Source organism: Paroedura picta, unplaced genomic scaffold (assembly GCF_049243985.1).
Source record: "Paroedura picta isolate Pp20150507F unplaced genomic scaffold, Ppicta_v3.0 Ppicta_v3_sca21, whole genome shotgun sequence".
Taxonomy (NCBI): Eukaryota; Metazoa; Chordata; class Lepidosauria; order Squamata; family Gekkonidae; genus Paroedura; species Paroedura picta.
Genome location: NW_027518618.1, coordinates 2455891 through 2472811, shown reverse-complemented (window position 1 = coordinate 2472811; position 16921 = coordinate 2455891). Strand labels below are relative to the sequence as shown.

Genomic DNA, 16921 nt, shown 5'->3' with positions numbered 1-16921 from the left:
GAGCGCAAATCGTAGGGGGGCCCTCTGAGCATGCACAGAAAGCCTTTTCTTCCGTTATGGGACCACATCTCCTCCCAGACAGCCACAGAGGGGGAATCCTTGTCCTTCAGTGGTGCTTTGGGAATATCAAAATTGGGCAGTGGGAGGGAGAGACAGAGGGAGTTGGTGGGGGGACTTTGAAAAAATTAAGCTGGCCACCCACTTGGTTGCATTGCAGCCCCGGCCAGGGGATCGGCCTTTGCGTCTGCAGGACCCCCGGATGCAGCGTTCTCCCGCGCTCTCTTCTTAGCCAGCTGCTCTGTCGCTGCGTCAATGGCAGCTCCCACTATTTCTACTGCGGCCACGTAGAGCAAGTGCTTCTGCTTCTCTTCTGGCCCGGTGGTGCCCGGGCACGGCGTGGCCGCCTGAAGCTCCCCCTTTGGACTTCCTGGAGAGGAGGAGCTGCTTTCCCCGGCTGGGTCCCTGGCAGCTGCCTGATCAGGCCCACAGGTCAGGCTGCCTTCAGCTCCCCTCCCGACCTCCCCAGATGGACACGGCCCCATTGGTGCCAGCCGGTCCACTTCCTGTGAGAAGGTGGGGTGGGAGGGGCTGGGACGGTAGGAAGGGACCACGCTGCGGGTGCCATTTGCTGAGGGGGCCGGTGGAAAGAGGCCGCTGCCTCTGCAGGTTTTGTCTGGGGATACGTCCGACACACCCTCGTCAGAGTGCTTAATCTCCCTGGGACTCTCTGCTGATGCCACCGTGTTTTGTTTGCTCCCTTGCATATTGGGATAGCTCCCCGTGGACTTGGCTGCCTTTCCTTCCAGCTTCTGGCCTCCCACTCCCTCGCTGTTCGACCATCCCCTCGTCGCCATGAGCATCCCCTGTCCTCCGGGATTCTCAGCAAGCTCCGCCAAGTCCTCCCCTGCAGACAGTTCCGGCCAGTCCTGCTCTTCCTCTTCATCTCCGTCGTCTTCTGGACCAGCCCCTCCTGGCTCCAGAGCCCTTCCCAGAGGAAGGTAGCCAGCTTCGTTTTGGATCCCTTCCAGTTCAGAAGCAACCTGGAGGACTGGGTGGTCTTCGCAACACCCGTGTCCCTCATGGGCTGGCAGCTTGGGAACAGGTTTCAAGATGGCTTCCACCCTCCTGTGGCTCTCCAGTCTACGCTGAGGCGATCCATTGACTCCTTCGTCCTCTCGGGATCCACAAAGCTCTTCCACCACAGAAGGAGGCGTTGATGGCGGGGTCTTGTCCTCTGCCACTACGACACTGTCCTGTTGTTCTCCAGTGGGATTGTTTGCACTGGTGGCTGGAGAGGTTTCCAACTCCGCTGGCAGGGAGAGGACCTTTCCTCCTGTAGCCCCTGGATTTCTCTTGTTCCCTGAGAGGACAGACCCTTTCTTTGCTCTGGTGGCCATTATGGTCCTGAATGTTCTCCATGGCTTGGCCAACCATGAGGCCTCTTGGTGACGGGCTGTTTCCGCCTTCTCCGGCTCGGAGAGCGAGCCAACCTCTTCGGGACTCTGCGTCTCAGCTCTGGGCTTCCACCTCAGCGGAGATTCGCCATGAGGGTCTGCCGTTCTACTGAGGGCAGCGACGGTCCTGCATCTCGCTCCCTGAAGAGGTGACACCTCTGCTCCGATGGGTGGTTTCTTCAGCTTGGAGTTCGTCGCCTTCAGACACCAAAGTTTCCTGAGCAAAGAGGGCCCCGTTTTCTCTTGGGTCGCGTCCTCAGTGTTCAAACCAAGGGACATTCCCGGAGTTGGTTTCCTGACAGCTTGAATGGGGCTCTCGTGGGTGGCTTCTATGCACAGGCGGCTCCGGGAGACCACCAGTCCCTGAGGAGAGTCGGTGGGCCCTTTTCTCCTCAGCCATGATGGCAACTTCCTGTCAAAGAAATGTTTTCCTGAGGGAGATCTCCCTGCAGCCTTGGCTTGGAAAGTCATTCCTCTGCTCCCTGGGGAAGGCTGGGAGATGGGCACATGGCTTGTTCCTTGACCCGTGGGAGACCCAAGCTTATTTCCATCACCACACGAGATTGGATGGGCCTCCGTTATCTCTACGGTGGTCTGCTGCATGCTTCCTTTCTCAGACCTCTGATCAGTTTTTGTTATTTCTTGTATTGTTCTCGGAAGGGAAGCTTTTTTCTCTCCTGGGTGCTGCTTCTGGTTTTGCCAGTCTCGGCTATGCGCTGCCCTCCACAGACTGGTCTCTTTTACTCTTGCCCATCTTCTTTTAATTATAATCCCACTAAAGTTTCAACGCTCTCTTGAAGTCTCCCGGATTTCTTCAAAAACTTGCCCCCCTCCCCACCCGGTGCTTTTCTCAGGCAGAAGTATTTGCGTAATCATTTGAACGAGAAGAGTCCGTTCTCTTACTGCAGAAAGTCAAAAGGAGTTCACAGTTATCTCGCGAGGCCTCCTACAGAATGTACACGCACCACAAAAACAAAAACGACTGACTGAATTATTTGTGGAAAATTAGAAACATTAACTTATCCAGCAGTTACCTAAAAAAATATCTTGCACAAAACATAAACCCTACAGTCAATCAGTTACCTTTGATTCCCATGAATATGGGCTGTGACTCAGGGGTACAGCATCTTCTTGGCACGCAAAGGATACCTGGCACAATCCCCAGCATCTCCAGGTAAAAGAAACAATAGTAACTGAGGCTCTATTATAATTTAGTCACGTTTGAGAGGACACTGCTCCCGGGAAAAGGCAAGGTTGCTAGGAGAAGATGAAGGCAGCGGGCACAGAGGAGCGCTCAACATTAAATTCATCAACTGCCTCAAATTGTAGGATCGGAGTAAGGCTGCTAAGAATAGGATGCTTTGGGAGTGCATTCATTCATAAGGATAGGTTCAGGTGGTTTGCTGTCTTGGTCTGAAGCAACAGAAGGAAGTTCGAGTCCAGGGCCACCTTGAAGACCAACAAAGTTTTATTCAAGGTATATGAGTTTTCATGTGCTTCTTCCAATATATCTGTTCCACTTAATATTCCTTGTAAGGGCTTGGAGGAGGAGCTACTGTCATGGCTTAAATGCCACTCAGCGCTTAACATCCACTCAGGGTGACTGTCCTGCCCCTGAGTGGCTCTTCCTCCAACCGGCTTGCCTTTCTATCCAGCAGCCAGCCAATCACCTTCCGCCCCCCCACCCCTGACCACCCCCTCCTCCTTCCACTTCCCTCTGAGGCTCGGAGGCTGCAGATCCCTGCCGCATGAGAGCTGCCCCTGCCGGTGAGTTCCCTAACAGCTGCCTGCAGCCCTTCCAGGTCCTGGGGGGTGGGGTGGAGGCCATCCACAGAGTTCTTCTACCCCCACCTGCAATCTTGCGTCCATTGTATTCCTGAATGCAACGGGTTTGGCCCCTAGTCTGATGTAATTCTTCAGGCAGATATATCTGAAGAACTTTGCTTGCCCACAAAACCTAACACCGTGAATAAAACTTGTTGGTCTTCAAGGTGCCCCTGGACTCTAATTCTGTTCTTGAGCCAGGCTGTTATGGCCAGCACGTTTTGGGGGTCATTCATTCATAGAGTTGCCAGAAGTTGGAGGGGATGGGAAAGATCTAATCCCGAAATTCTGCGGCTACAAGTCTGAGAAGACAACATGGACCAAGTGTCCATGTGCATAGAAGCACATTCCCAGAATTAGTGTGCTCATCTTAAAGGCGCTCCTGGACTCCAACTTTTGTTCTACGGATTCAAAGGAAAGGTCCTTTCAGGCGGAAACACCAAATACGCTTTGCCTGCCGTCTGCGGCAATCCTAGCAGCAAACTATTCACCGCAATTTTAGCCACGAACCGTTGCCCTCCGAAACCCATTTGTGTGAATTGAAAAGTGCCTCTGGGGGCACATGGAAGAGCAAGGCCTGATGGGATTTCACGCTGGCTATTAAACCTGCTTGCTCCTTTTCCTTGCAGCTAAAGCACCTTCTTGTCATGTGGGGGCAGATGCTAACATTAAAAAAAAAACTGCTGACAGAATTCCTCCATCCCCTCTTTAAAAAAAAACAAGGTATGTGAATTCTGCCCCAGTAGTTTTCATAGATTCATCTTTTGTAGGGGGAAATGTGAGAGGACGTAACCGCAGGCAGCGTGAGGAGCCACGGATGAAATCGCCCTGTAAAAACATCCCTGATTTCCTTCAACCGGTTGTGCGTGAAATGGATAGGAGAGACAGAGAGGATGTAGATGTGGGGAACAAGTTAGGGCTGCCACCCTCCAGGTGGGCAGAAGAGAAAAACCAACTCCAACGGCGTCCAAAATAAATAATTCTTGAATGTCTCTCCTATATTCTTGTGTTCTTTTATTATAGTTCACTCAAGATCGGTCAAGCCAAAATGGTATCCAGATTTTTCAAACACTCATCTCTCCTCAGTGGCCAGTCCCTAAATAATATACAATAATAAACATTTAAGCATCATTATCAGATCTGCATAAGCAATTATACCAGGGGTAGTCCAACTGCGGCCCTCCAGATGTCCATGGACTACAGTTCCCATGAGCCCCTGCCAGCATTTGGATACCGTTTGGGCTTGACCCATCTTGAACTATAACAATGGTTCTCAAGCTTCCTCATACAGTGACCCTTTAATACAGTTCTTCCTGTTGTGGTGACCCCCAACCATAAAATTAGGCAAGAGTTCTTTCACAGAAATTAAACCAAAACTGGCCAATGGCGAGAAGATCCATTGTTCATGATTGTATATAATTTTTTTCCTGGGTTTCTCAGTTCAGCTCTGCCTCTTGTCCCACCATGCTGATCTCGCTCTGTTCCGCTGCTCCAAACAGATGAACATTCCATTCCGATCTACCCCGCAAGGCTGTTGTGTAGATGGTGCCCTCTCCCAGCCAAGCTGCTTGCCCTGCTGCAACCCCTGTGAAGGTCCCAGGGGTCCCCCAAAGAGGTCCCAGCCCCCATGTTGAGATCCGCTGAACTATAATAAACGAACATAAGATTATGTAAGAGACATTTCAGAATATTTGGCATGCCGTTGGAGTTGGTTTTTCTCTTCTTTGCATTTACAGACCAACTTGCCTTCTCTTGTGTAATCCCCCAGGTGGGGCCTGGAGATCCCCTGGAATCCCAGCTCATCCCCAGACTACAGACACCCGTTCCTCTGGAGGAGATGGGTACTTTTCGGGTGGACTCTCTGGCACAGGACCCCCATGAGGCACAAACCTCATTTTCCCCAGGCTCCAGGCATTTCCTGAACCAGAGTTGGCAACTTTAGAACAAGTGATTTCTGAGTCTCTTAAGCTAGGTCAGGTGAGAGAGAGAGAGAGCTCAGTGCTAGAAGCTCACCAGGTTTGCAATTAAATATGCAACAGTTCCTGCTCTCCCTGACGCATCTGATGTGTGAAGTGGACTTGGAAGAGGCTGAACGTGTTTTTTAAATCCCTTGGTTTTTCTTTGCACCTCCTTCACTAGAAAACCTTTGCCCACTTTTGTGTTCTGTATTTTAGGGGAGCAAGAATCCCAGAAACCGAAGGCCCTAGCCCAAAAGCATCTCTCGGCCTGATCTGCCGCAGGTCACTTCCTTCTCTAAGGCCGGGAATCAGCGTGTCTTCCAGCCCGTGGCTCATTGGCCCCCTCGGTGTGTTTGCCGTGGCCGGCGGCCCTCAAGGGCGCTCTGAATGGCAGATGTTGTGGCAATGAGCTAGAAGAGATTGCGCGACCATCCTTACGCTGCCGTGGATACTGAGAGAGAAGCCGATCTCGAGCAGGCAGTGGGAAAAGACAAGCAGCGGGGACATTTTTGTTTTCAATGGAGAATCGTGGAGATTTTCAATACGAGCTCTTGTCACAAAATTCCCGAGGTTGTGTCTGAGTGTAGGAAGAGCAGGAGGAGAAGAGTTGGGATTTATACCCTGCTTTTCACTACTCAAAGGAGTCTCAAAGCGGCCTCCAATCACCATACCTTCCTCTCCCCACAACAGACACCCTGTGAGGGAGGGGAGGCTGAGAGAGCCCTGACAGGAGTCCTCTATGAGGACAGCTCTAACAGGGCTGTGAATGGCCCAAGGTCACCCAGCCGGATGCAGGTGGAGGAGGGTCAGGAAATCAAACCTGGCTCGCCAGATTGGTGGTGATGATGATGAAGTTCTTTTATGCCACTTTTCTCTACCCGAAGGAGTTTCAAACTGGCTTACATTCACCTTCCCTTCCCTCTCCCCACAACAGACACCCTGTGAGGGAGGGGAGGCTGAGAGAGCCCTAAGATTACTGAAGAAGTGTTGGTTCTTATATGCCGCTTTTCCCTACCCGAAGGAGGCTCAAAGCGGCTTCCAGTCGCCTTCCCTTCCCCTCCTCACAACAGGAGGGGTGGGTGAGGCTGAGAGAGTCCTGATATTCCTGCTCTGTCAGGACAGCTTTATCAGTGCTGTGACTAGCCCAAGGTCACCCAGCTGGCTGCATCTGGGGAGTGCAGATTCAAACCCGGCTTGCCAGATTAGAAGTCCACACTCCTAACCACTACACCAAAGAAGCCACTGCTCTTAACCAGGACACCAAGCTGGCTTGGTATTTTTCACCCAAATAACCACAAACTATCTTCATGCATTTTGGGATCATACAAAGGGTGGCTTCGGGCGAGACCCCAGCCCCTTTTTGGAACTGAAGTGGGGAGTGAAAGTTGGACTGCGAAGAAAGTGGATTCCTTTGAGATGTGGTCTCAGAGGAGGGTTTAGCGCAGGGGTAGTCAAACTGCGGCCCTCCAGATGTCCATGGACTACAATTCCCAGGAGCCCCCTGCCAGCGAACGCTGGCAGGGGGCTCCTGGGAATTGTAGTCCATGGACATCTGGAGGGCCACAGTTTGACTACCCCTGGTTTAGCGGATACCCAAGAGAAGCTACCCAAGAGAAGCAGAAGTGGGCTCTTGGTCAAATCAAGCCTGGACTCTCCCTAGAAGCTCAAAAGACCCTACTGTACTTTGTCCACGCGGTGAGAAGGGAAAAGACACTGGAAAAGACGATAATGCCAGGGAAAGTGGGGGACTCCACCTGAGATGCATTGACTCAATCCGGGACTCAGCTCACAAGAGCATTAAGGAGAGAGTGCCTGGGAGGCCCCAAATTCACAACGTGGACATCAGTCGCTTGACTTGAGGGCCCTTTGCAAGCGCACGGGGGGTGGGTGGGTGTGATTCCACCGGGTGAACTTCAGCCTTAACACTGCCACTGCATGTCAGATGGGGCTGGATCAGTTGCATACCTGCCTGGTGCCAGTCAAAACGACCAGCGGGGGCTTCTGGAACCCTTCTGCCGTCCCCAGTCCTGCTTTTATTCCGGTAAATACCTACTTGATCTTAAGAAGAATCACCCTACAAGAAAGCCAATAGGGGTACAGGATGCCTGTTTTTCTGGGGTCCAGGCAGGAGGTCCAAAGAGCATTTATTTAGGGTCCACCGCGTCGCTCTCTGGGAAAACAGGAACTGTCGGGATCATTCCCAGCTGGAAGGACCTAATCTGGAATTGCCTCCTTCCGATTGTTAGCTGGGAATTGGAGCCAGGCTCGGGAGGGGGAAAGAGCCTGCAGCTGGACTTCTAGTTGGGAACATCTCTTGTTTAGTGGCTGTAGGGCAGAGAGTCTTGGAGATTAAGGGAGGATCGAGTGGTGCGTGGGAAGGCGGAAGAGACCTCTCTTCTGGCGATCTGATTTCCTCCTTTGGGGGAAGAGAGAAAACAGTAGGACGCTGGGAAGCTTGGCCCTGAGCCTTTGGGTTCCGGGACGGCTGTGGCATATAGTGATTAGGGGCAGGAGCGGTTTAAGGATTTGCGGGGCCTGCAGCACCACAGCCAGTGGCTTGCAGGGCCCCCGTGGAGTACAACTGCGGTGGGGGCAGCCAGACTGGGGACAGAGAGCCCCCCACACACACACACACACTCACACACAGGGGGAAGGGATGTCACCCCAAGTGTACTTAAAGAAGGGAGGGTGGGGAGAAGAGAGGCTACAGTCCTGATCCATGGGGGGTGGGGGGGGGAGGCACCGTGTGTGCTCCTGGAAGCTCATAGGATGTGCTCTATGGATAAACCGGTCCTGGACAGGGGGGAACCTAGGGTTAAGCCCTCTTCCCAGAGGCACACATCTGTCTCAGCAACGCACGTCTCCACGACAGCACGGCAGAATACCAGCATGGGAAACCTGATCGAGCAAAGACATTCTCCGTCTGGGTCCTGCGAAGACATTCTCTGTCTGGGTCTTGCCCCCCTCCCAGCCCCCAGGATGCACCCCGCCCCCTGCCACCTTTACCTGTTAGCTGCCTTGGCTGTGCTCAGCCCAGAATCTCGGCTGTCTCCTTCCTCCACATCTCTCCAAGCTGACCCGGCTGCAACCCTTCTGCAAAGACACCGAAACAGCCCGCTCATCGCCTCTCTCTTCCCCCCCCCCCACTGGTTACTACAGCAACCAGCCTGCTCAAGGGGCAGGGATGCAGCTGTGCAGAAAATTGGGGGGCGGGAGGAGGGAGGGAGACAGACACACACTCATGCATGCATGGCTGGCTCTTGATCTTTACCTGCCGGCTGGGTCTGTGCAGCTGCTCCCAGAGCAGGTGGGGGAGGGATCGGGATGCACCCTCCTTCGAGGAGACAGGGGGAGGGCGGCAGGCTCCTCATGCACACAGGGAAGCCGCATGCCTGCATGGGGGCTTGCATGCCCCTTCACAGTGGGGTTCCCCCCCTGCATACCAGCCTCAGTTTTTCCCTTCCATAAAATGGGTACATTGTTGGAATTGCGAGATTTCTGCTTCCCCTCATACACGGACTCCCCATGCTTTTGCAATGGTTTCTGAAAAGTGGATCAGGTGCCAACTCCCCCCTTGCCACCGTGGGGAAATGGAGGTTGCCAGCTCCAGGTTGGGACATTCCTGGAGATTTGGAGAAGGACCCTGGGGAGGACAGAGACCTCCGAAGCAGCTGTTTGCATCAGGGAAACTGATCTCTGTAGCCTGGAGATGAGCTGTAATTCTGGGGGATCCCCAGGTCCCCCCTGGAGGCTGGCATCCACTTCGCCTGTTAACAGATTTCTAAACTAGGGGAAAATGTTGTAAATGTTTTCAAATGCTTAAACCTGGCATGCGGACCTATTGCATTTCCAAAGCAGGTTTAAAGACAGGGTAGATTGTCTTTCACAGACCAGAGAGCCCAAACATGAAACCAGGAAAGAAGAAGGCAGTTGGTTTGAAAAGCGGCTTCCAATCTCCTTCCCTTCCCCTCCCCACAACAGACACCCTATGACAGGGGTAGTCAAACTGCGGCCCTCCAGATGTCCATGGACTACAATTCCCAGGAGCCCCCTGCCAGCGAATGCTGGCAGGGGGCTCCTGGGAATTGTAGTCCATGGACATCTGGAGGGCCGCAGTTTGACTACCCCTGCCCTATGAAGTGGGTGAGGCTGAGAGAGCCCTGATATTACTGAAGAAGAAGAAGAGTTGGTTCTTAGATGCCATTTTTCTCTACCCGAAGGAGTCTCAAAGCGGCTTCCATTCGCCTTCCCTTTCCTCTCCCCACAACAGACACCCTGTGAGGTGGGTGAGGCTGAGAGAGCCCAGAGATTCTTGCTCGGTCAGAACAGCTTTCTCAGTGCTGTGGGGAGCCCAAGGTCACCCAGCTGGCTGCATGTGGGGGAGTGCAGAATCAAACCTGGCTCACCAGATTAGAAGTCCACCATACTGGTGCTACTGGATTTGAACCTCGCTCTGCCATTTGTGGTACAAGATCCCGCTTCGTACCAGCGTGCCTGTCTTGAATGCCAAGTCGAGATCTTCTTGGCTCTTTATTTTAAGAAACCACCACATTCTGCTGCAAATACATTTGCCCAGCAACAGTCAAAACGAAGTCCTCAGTCACCAACGCTGAGCTGAAACGTACATAACTCGTCCTGTGGCTGCCGCAAGGGAGCCGATAGACTTGGTTAAACTGTCCCCAAATCCAGCCAACGGGATAGGGATTGCCAAAGTACAGAGCAAGGTCACTCCTCTGCTGGGCATAAGCAATTCTACCGGGTGGGACTCAGGGCCCCCCGGGTATGCCCAGCTGACTTGGAAAGACACCTTTAACAAAATAAATCCACGGAAGAGGAAGCAGAGCCTGTCTTTAAGGATGGATTCAAGATCTCTCTGCTCTCCAGATGGTGACGTGCCCCACTGCCCAGGGCAAAACAGAGACGAGGAAATGCATATTGTCAGCCACAATTTGCATCAGGAGCCCTTTCCCCTTTTGCTGCGGCCTCTCCCACCCTGCTGTCAGTATTTGAAAGCGAAACAGATGTGGCCTTTAGAAGCACTCCGCTTTCCCCCTTCCGAGAGATGCTAGTGCCAAAGTAGCAAGCCCTGAGTCAGCAGGGAGCCTGAAAAGACCGGCTTCCTCTCCCTTCCCGCCACGGCCCCGATGCAAACGCAGGTTATGCAAGCCTGCAGATTCGTCGTTGGGGATTTGTGATCCTTTTTCTTTTTCTCCTTTGTTTTGAGTCACCGCAGTCTCCCTGGAGAAGCAAATTCTGGATGTTTCCTTCTCCACGAGGGACGTGACGCCCTCGTCCTTCAGAAGAGGCCCCTCCAGTTTGCCACTCTGGCTACGTGGGGGGCGGCCCGTTGATGTACTTGAACACCAGGTGGACGGATCTGGTGTAGCCATTGGTCCGGAGGCAGGAGGGATCCACCAGGGAGAGGACGCAAGCGCTGGCCAATAGGACGAGAAGCAGCAGGCCAATGGTGAACAGCAGCAGTCGGTTCAGTAGGGAGGGGATTCTGGGGAATTTCTCGGGCTGAGTGGAGATCCCTGAGCATTGTGGCAGGTTGTATCTAGAAGAAGAAGAAGAAGAAGAAGAAGAAGAAGAAGAGGAGGAGGAGGAGGAGGAGGAGGAGAAGGAGAGGAAGAGGAAGAGGAAGAGGAAGAGGAAGAGGAAGAGGAAGAGGAAGAGGAAGAGGAAGAGGAAGAGGAAGAGGAAGAGGAAGAGGAGGAGGAGGAGGAGGAGAAGGAGAAGGAGAAGAAGAGGAGGAGGAGGAAGAGAAGGAGAAGGAGAAGGAGAAGGAGAAGAAGAGGAGGAGGAGGAGGAGGAGGAGGAGGAGGAGAAGGAGAGGAAGAGGAAGAGGAGGAGGAGGAGGAGGAGGGGAAGGGGAAGGGGAAGGGGAAGAGGAGGAGGAGGAGGAGGAGGAGGAGGAGAAGGAGAAAGAGAAGAGGAGGAGGAGGAGGAGGAGGAGGAGGAGGAGAAGGAGAGGAAGAGGAAGAGGAGGAGGAGGAGGAGGAGGAGGAGGAGGAGGAGGAGGAGGAGGGGAAGGGGAAGGGGAAGAGGAGGAGGAGGAGGAGGAGGAGGAGAAGGAGAAGAAGAGGAGGGGGAGGAGGAGGAGGAGAAGGAGAGGAAGAGGAAGAGGAAGAGGAGGAGGAGGAGGAGGAGAAGGAGAAGAAGAGTTGATGTTTTATACCCTGCTTGTTCACCAAAGCCGCTTACAAGCACTTTTCCCTTCCTCTCCCCACCACAGGCGCCCCATGAGGAGAGAGCATTAAGAGACCTGCTCTGTGAGAACAACTCTAAGAGAACTGTAACTGGCCCAAGGCCACCCAGCTGGCTGCATGTGGAGGAGGACTGAGGAATCCAATCCAGTTCTCCTGGTTAGAGTCGACTGCTCTTAACCACTAGGAGAAAAGAGTGAGCTTAAGTTAAAGGAGGGTAGATGTTGGATGGCTATGAAGAGCAACATCTTACCAGGAAGGGCAGTTTGATAAAGGAAACAGTTCCCGGGAGGAATGGGCACAGGGGCAGGCAGCTCACCCTTGCTAGAGGTTGCAGGCAGCTGTCTGTCAGGGGTGGTTGTTAGCTTTGCATAGCCTGTGTTGAGTTGGGGGTTGAACTAGATGCAAGAGGGTCTTTCATGGGGGGTGGGGGGTGTTGCTCTTTGTGGAAAGGACCAAGGGGCTTCAGCCCTACGTTGGAAATTGTGGAGAGGAAACAAATCCAAGTGGCAAAGGACTTATCCTGTGGTCACCAGATGTCCTCTTTTTAGAGGAGACATCCTCTCTCTTTTTTGGTGTCTGTCTTCTTGGGCTCTTTAAAAAAAAAAACAGATGAAAATATCTTCTTTCGGTTTTGGAAGCTTGGGAACATTCCTACTTGGCTTAAATTGTAGGGGCATTTAAAATGAAGTGGGAAGCCAGCCACCAGGTAGCACCTGGGGGTCCCCTGGAGTTACAGCTCATCTCCAGACATTATCTCTCTGGAGATAATGGTTGCTCTGGAGGGTGGGCTCTGAGACCCCACTGAGATCCCTGTCGTCCCTGGGGGCTCCACTTCCAAATCTCCAGGAGTTTCCCAGCCTGGATCTGGCGACCCCACTCCCCACCCCCAGGTCCCCTCCAGTGGCCAGGAAGGGCCTGGCAACCCCATCCTGATCACTTGTTTGGAGTAGTCAGTCGGGCAATGTGTTCTCTAGTTTGCTTTTCAAAATATGGTGACGCTGGTTGATCTAAGGAGGGCAGGAATACAGATGTGAAGGGTTTTCTTGCATTCTTAGTTCCCTTGCTTATAAGTCCCTGCTTCATCAGGGGCGAGGGTATCTGTTCCGCATGAATACATTCAAGTGGGTCTGAAGTAGCACAACAAAACCAGAGTTCAAGAGCACCTTTAAGACCAACAAAGATGTATTCAAGCTCACACCTTGGACTCCGATTTCATTGTTCCACGTGAGTTTTTCTGCCCACTAGTGGTCAATTCAATATTGCACCTGTTTATGTCGGGCACCTTCAAACCAACACTCCTGTGGCTGCCGAACAACAGAGCTTGATTCAACATCCCCTGTTCTCATTCGCTGTCCAAAAGACAAAGCAGAAGTGGATTTGTTCTTTCCTGATAAGCTAAGGTTGTTGTTTTTGTAAATTCTTGAATGTTGAGGTGCATGGGTCACGGGTTACTTATTTACTTGCTTACTTATGCCACGCTCCTCGGGTCAGCTTCCAATATTATTACATAAAAACATATAACACAAAGGAGAGTGTTCATTTTCAGAGGGAAGTGTCTGTTCAGAGGAGCCCAGACGGTGTTAACCAGGCCCTGGCCCTGGGTAAGGCCAAAAGAATTTTTTTTGGGCCAAGGATCGCTAATTTGTTCATGTTGGACAGTGTCCTTTGAAAGGCACAGTCAGCCAAGGGGTCTCTCATGTATGCCAGGCCCTGACCACATAAGGCCCTAAATGTTAATTTGTTGTTGTTAGGTGCGAAGTCGTGTCTGACCCATCGCGACCCCATGGACAATGACCCTCCAGGCCTTCCTGTCCTCTACCATTCCCCGGAGTCCATTTAAGTTTGCACCGACTGCTTCAGTGACTCCATCCAGCCACCTCATTCTCTGTCGTCCCCTTCTTCTTTTGCCCTCAATACCAACACCTTAAATTGGTCAATACCAGCCCCTGAATGAACAAATGAATGATCTTGGGTACAAAACCCTGCCGTTCATATCAAATTGGCCACTAGAGGGAACAGAACTCATGGAGAACAGGCCATGGAAGACTATCCCAGAGAAACCGGAATTTTACAAGCAAAGAAAATGGAAATGCAGAAAAGCCCCAGGTGCTGAAGCGTGAAGCAGAAATATTAGGAATGCAGAGGCTGCGTTCCGGGCAGTTCCCTTACCCCTTTTCAATGGTGACTGCGATTTCTCCTGGGCAGGATCCCATCGGTTTCCTCTTGCAAGACTACAAACAGATGCCCGGCAGGAAAAGAAAAGAAAATTGGAGAGAGTGAGGAGGAGGAGGAGGAGGATGGGAATCCCCTTCCCCAAACACTGTTTTGCAGCAAAGCAGAAATCCATCACGGCCATGAGCGTCAAGAGGAGGGTCTGGCCCAGACATTCTGCCACGTTCCTATTTGCTTGGTTTCCTTCTTCCCCGCCCTTCTCCCCGATGGGCATCCAAAGGAGCTCAAATTATTCTCTTCTCCTCACAACACCCCTGTGAGGTAGGTCCCCTACAGTTTCAGGATCTCCCAAACCCTGCACAAACTTGACCAGGTTTCTCTTCTAATCTGCAGCTCCTAAGGGATTTGCAACAATAACCCTTGGGCCTGAATTTATTTTCGTCTCAGGGTGGTGTTCAGGTAAAACAGCAGACAAAAGCCATAAGCAATTCAATTAAAATTCTACAAAAAATTAACAAATTCAAAATCTATAAAATCACAATTAAACTGGTAATTAGCACCGACAAAAGTTACTGGGATGATCCTGTTTACTCACCTGCCCAGCCTGGGGGACCGGAGTCGCCCTGGATTTCTTCTTCATCTGCCGCTCCGCTTGTCGACCCCTTTTCTGAGGTTCCACAGGGAACTGCAATCCTGCGGCAGGCAGAGGGACAACCCCAACCGACCCTGCAACCTGCAGCGTGGATTAAAAGTTGTGGCTCAGAGGCCAATTTACTAGCAGAGCAGAGAGGCATATCCTGTTGGGCAGCCAAGAAAGGGCCCACAGTGTCCTGAGAAAAACGGACCAGACTGTGACTAGCTAACCTCCAGGCGGTGCCTGGAGATCTCCTGCTATTGTGACTGATTCCCAGGCGACAGAGATCAGTCCCTTGGAGAAAAGGGTCGCTTTGGAGGGTAGATTGTAAGGCATTATACCCTGAAGAGGTCCTTCCCTTCTCCAAACTCCTGGCTTCAGCCCTCAAATCACCAGGTATTTCCCAACCTGGTGGAATGAGCTCCCGGAACATCTCCGGGCCTTGCTGGAGTTGGCACAATGCCACAGGGCCTACAAGACAGAGCTCTTCTGCCAGGCTTTTGGTTGGGGCAAGCAAGGGGGAAGCATGGCTGCCGGCACACCGCTGGGCGCAAATGTGCATGCGCCCGCCAGGGTGCAAACGCGTGCGCATGGCCATTTCACACATGTGCAGAACTGCCACGCGTGTGCGTTTGCAGCTCCACGTATGTGTGTTTGCACAGGGCTGCCGCACATGCGCACTGACCCGGGTCGCCCTCTCCCCCCACCCCTTGGCAGCGGGCCGCAACAAGAAAAAGGTTGCGGACAGCTACTCTACAGGAGAATCGCTCCTGTATTTTACACTACTTTATACACCGCCCTGAGTCCACTTGCTGGGAGGGCATTCTGAAAAATGGATGGATGGATGGATGGATGGATGGATGGATGGATGGATGGATGGATGGATGGATGGATGGATGGATGGATGGATGGATGGATGATGGACAGACGGACGGACGGACGGACCGACCGACGGACGGACGGACGGATAGATGACAGACAGACGATGGATGGATGGATGGATGGATGGATGGATGGATGGATGGATGGATGGATGGATGGATGACAGACAGACGATGGATGGATGGATGGATGGATGGATGGATGGATGGATGGATGGATGGATGGATGGGTGGGTGGTCGGTGGGTGGGTGGATGACAGACAGACAGACGATGGATGGATGGATGCATGGATGCATGGATGCATGGATGCATGGATGGATGGATGGATGGACGGACGGACGGACGGACGGACGGATCCATCCTGTTTTATTTCTATTGCCTTGGTTTTTTGCCCAAGACCTTTGGTCAAAGGAGAACAAAGACCTTTACACCTGAATATCCAGAGAAGAGCTTACCTGTCCTGTTTCCAGTTGCATTTCTAGCTTCTCCCAGTGGGTCTGCCCCAGCCAGCTTTCAATACGTTTGGGGTCGAATCCCATTGGTTCTGTCTGGCAGCTGGTCCTCTTTCCCAGCAGTATGTTTGAGGAACACAGGTGCGATCCCTTATCCAGGTGCCAAAACAGAGTCTCTCCTATCAGGAAAGGCAGTAAGAAGACACAAGCATGTGTTTAAAATCCAGCAAGGTTTTAAGCTACAGATGTTGAGAGCCCCACAACACTGGAAGACAAGGATCTCATGAAGAATCACATGCTGGATACTTTTAATTTCTTCTTGGACAGAACTGCGAATTTAAACAAAATGATTTTCTTATTATTGGATACATATCCCCTAATCAGTTATAATGTATGGTTATTTGCATTAGAAGCAAGGAAAATTCAAGCCAAATTTATGCCATCAGAGAATTAGAGATCTGAATTCTTATTATAATTTGTTACACATTGATTATTGCATATACTGTTTTAATTTTTTTTCATCTGACATTAACTATTGTGATATTGCTTAGCATTATAATGGCTTCTGGCTGGAAACAATAAAGTCTATTCAATTCAATTCAAATTCAACATTGAAATAATAGAAAATGTGGCCAGATTTTTGCAAGGTGCCATCAAATTGCATCAGGACCGCTGTTAAGGACAATCTGCTGTAGACTTTTAATTCCTTCTGAGTTCTTTGTATTTACTTGGTCTGTTTATGCTTGTTCTAATTTTACTTTGACTTTTTATACTTATTCTAAATGGCATATATAGTTTTATATGCCAATAAAGAATTTGGATTTGCTGGGGTTTTCTGCAGAACTGAAAACAACTGGTAAAGATCCAGCGAAGATATCCTGAAAACGGTGGGTACTTTCAGGCCCAAACTTACCCACCAGGGTGTCATCTGCATAGCGCTTTTTACCCACTTCCAGTCCGAATAAATCCCTCCATCTACAGTGAATTCAATTTCCATGTTGATTTTGGGTGCTTTAAATTTTCCCTCTGCAGCATGCATGATTGATTTGTGGTGACCCTTCCTTTTCCCCGCGATATCCAGAAGTGATATTTGAAAAATCAGCATTAGTAAGTGTGCAGCTTCCTGCTTTTTGCGAATTAACTTCCTTCTCCATGCCTGGTAGCAAAACAGTCTTCCCTGATTGGCCAGGGCGTCAGTTCAAAGATTTCCTGGTTCCCAGTTGCATGGCTTCCTTTAAAGTGACTGTGCTCCAGAAGCCCTAAATTCTCTCAGCAGAGATTTGTCTCTTGGATTTATTCCTCCCTCCTCTGCTGTCTCCAATCCTCTCCCCCCCCC

General features: G+C 51.5%; 2 protein-coding genes across 7 annotated transcripts in view; both read right to left on the bottom strand.

The window, feature by feature from the left end:
- Positions 1–34: 34 nt before the first annotated feature.
- LOC143828316 (uncharacterized) lies at positions 35–9728 on the bottom strand. 3 transcript variants are annotated; one of them, XM_077318660.1, is made up of 2 exons: positions 9643–9728; positions 35–2356 (listed from the first exon to the last, which is right to left on the bottom strand). In XM_077318660.1, the coding sequence occupies exon 2, from the start codon at positions 2055–2057 to the stop codon at positions 186–188; it is 1872 nt and encodes a 623-aa protein (XP_077174775.1). In that variant the 5' UTR covers positions 2058–2356; positions 9643–9728; the 3' UTR covers positions 35–185. The 3 variants fall into 3 exon arrangements, with proteins under 3 accessions (XP_077174775.1, XP_077174773.1, XP_077174774.1); XM_077318658.1 differs by lacking the exon at positions 9643–9728 and adding an exon at positions 8243–9156 and having other exon boundaries at positions 35–2400; XM_077318659.1 differs by lacking the exon at positions 9643–9728 and adding an exon at positions 8243–9156.
- Positions 9729–9747: 19 nt separating this feature from the next.
- Positions 9748–16921, bottom strand: part of SYNE4 (spectrin repeat containing nuclear envelope family member 4) — a 29828-nt gene continuing 22654 nt past the window's right edge. For all 4 annotated transcript variants that reach the window (XM_077318662.1, XM_077318664.1, XM_077318663.1 and 1 more), the window contains 4 exons: positions 15589–15764; positions 14213–14350; positions 13615–13676; positions 9748–10793 (listed from right to left, as the gene is read on the bottom strand). In XM_077318662.1, the coding sequence (XP_077174777.1) occupies positions 10565–10793; positions 13615–13676; positions 14213–14350; positions 15589–15764 (605 nt within the window). In that variant the 3' untranslated portion in view covers positions 9748–10564. The remainder of the gene's footprint in view (positions 10794–13614; positions 13677–14212; positions 14351–15588; positions 15765–16921) is intronic.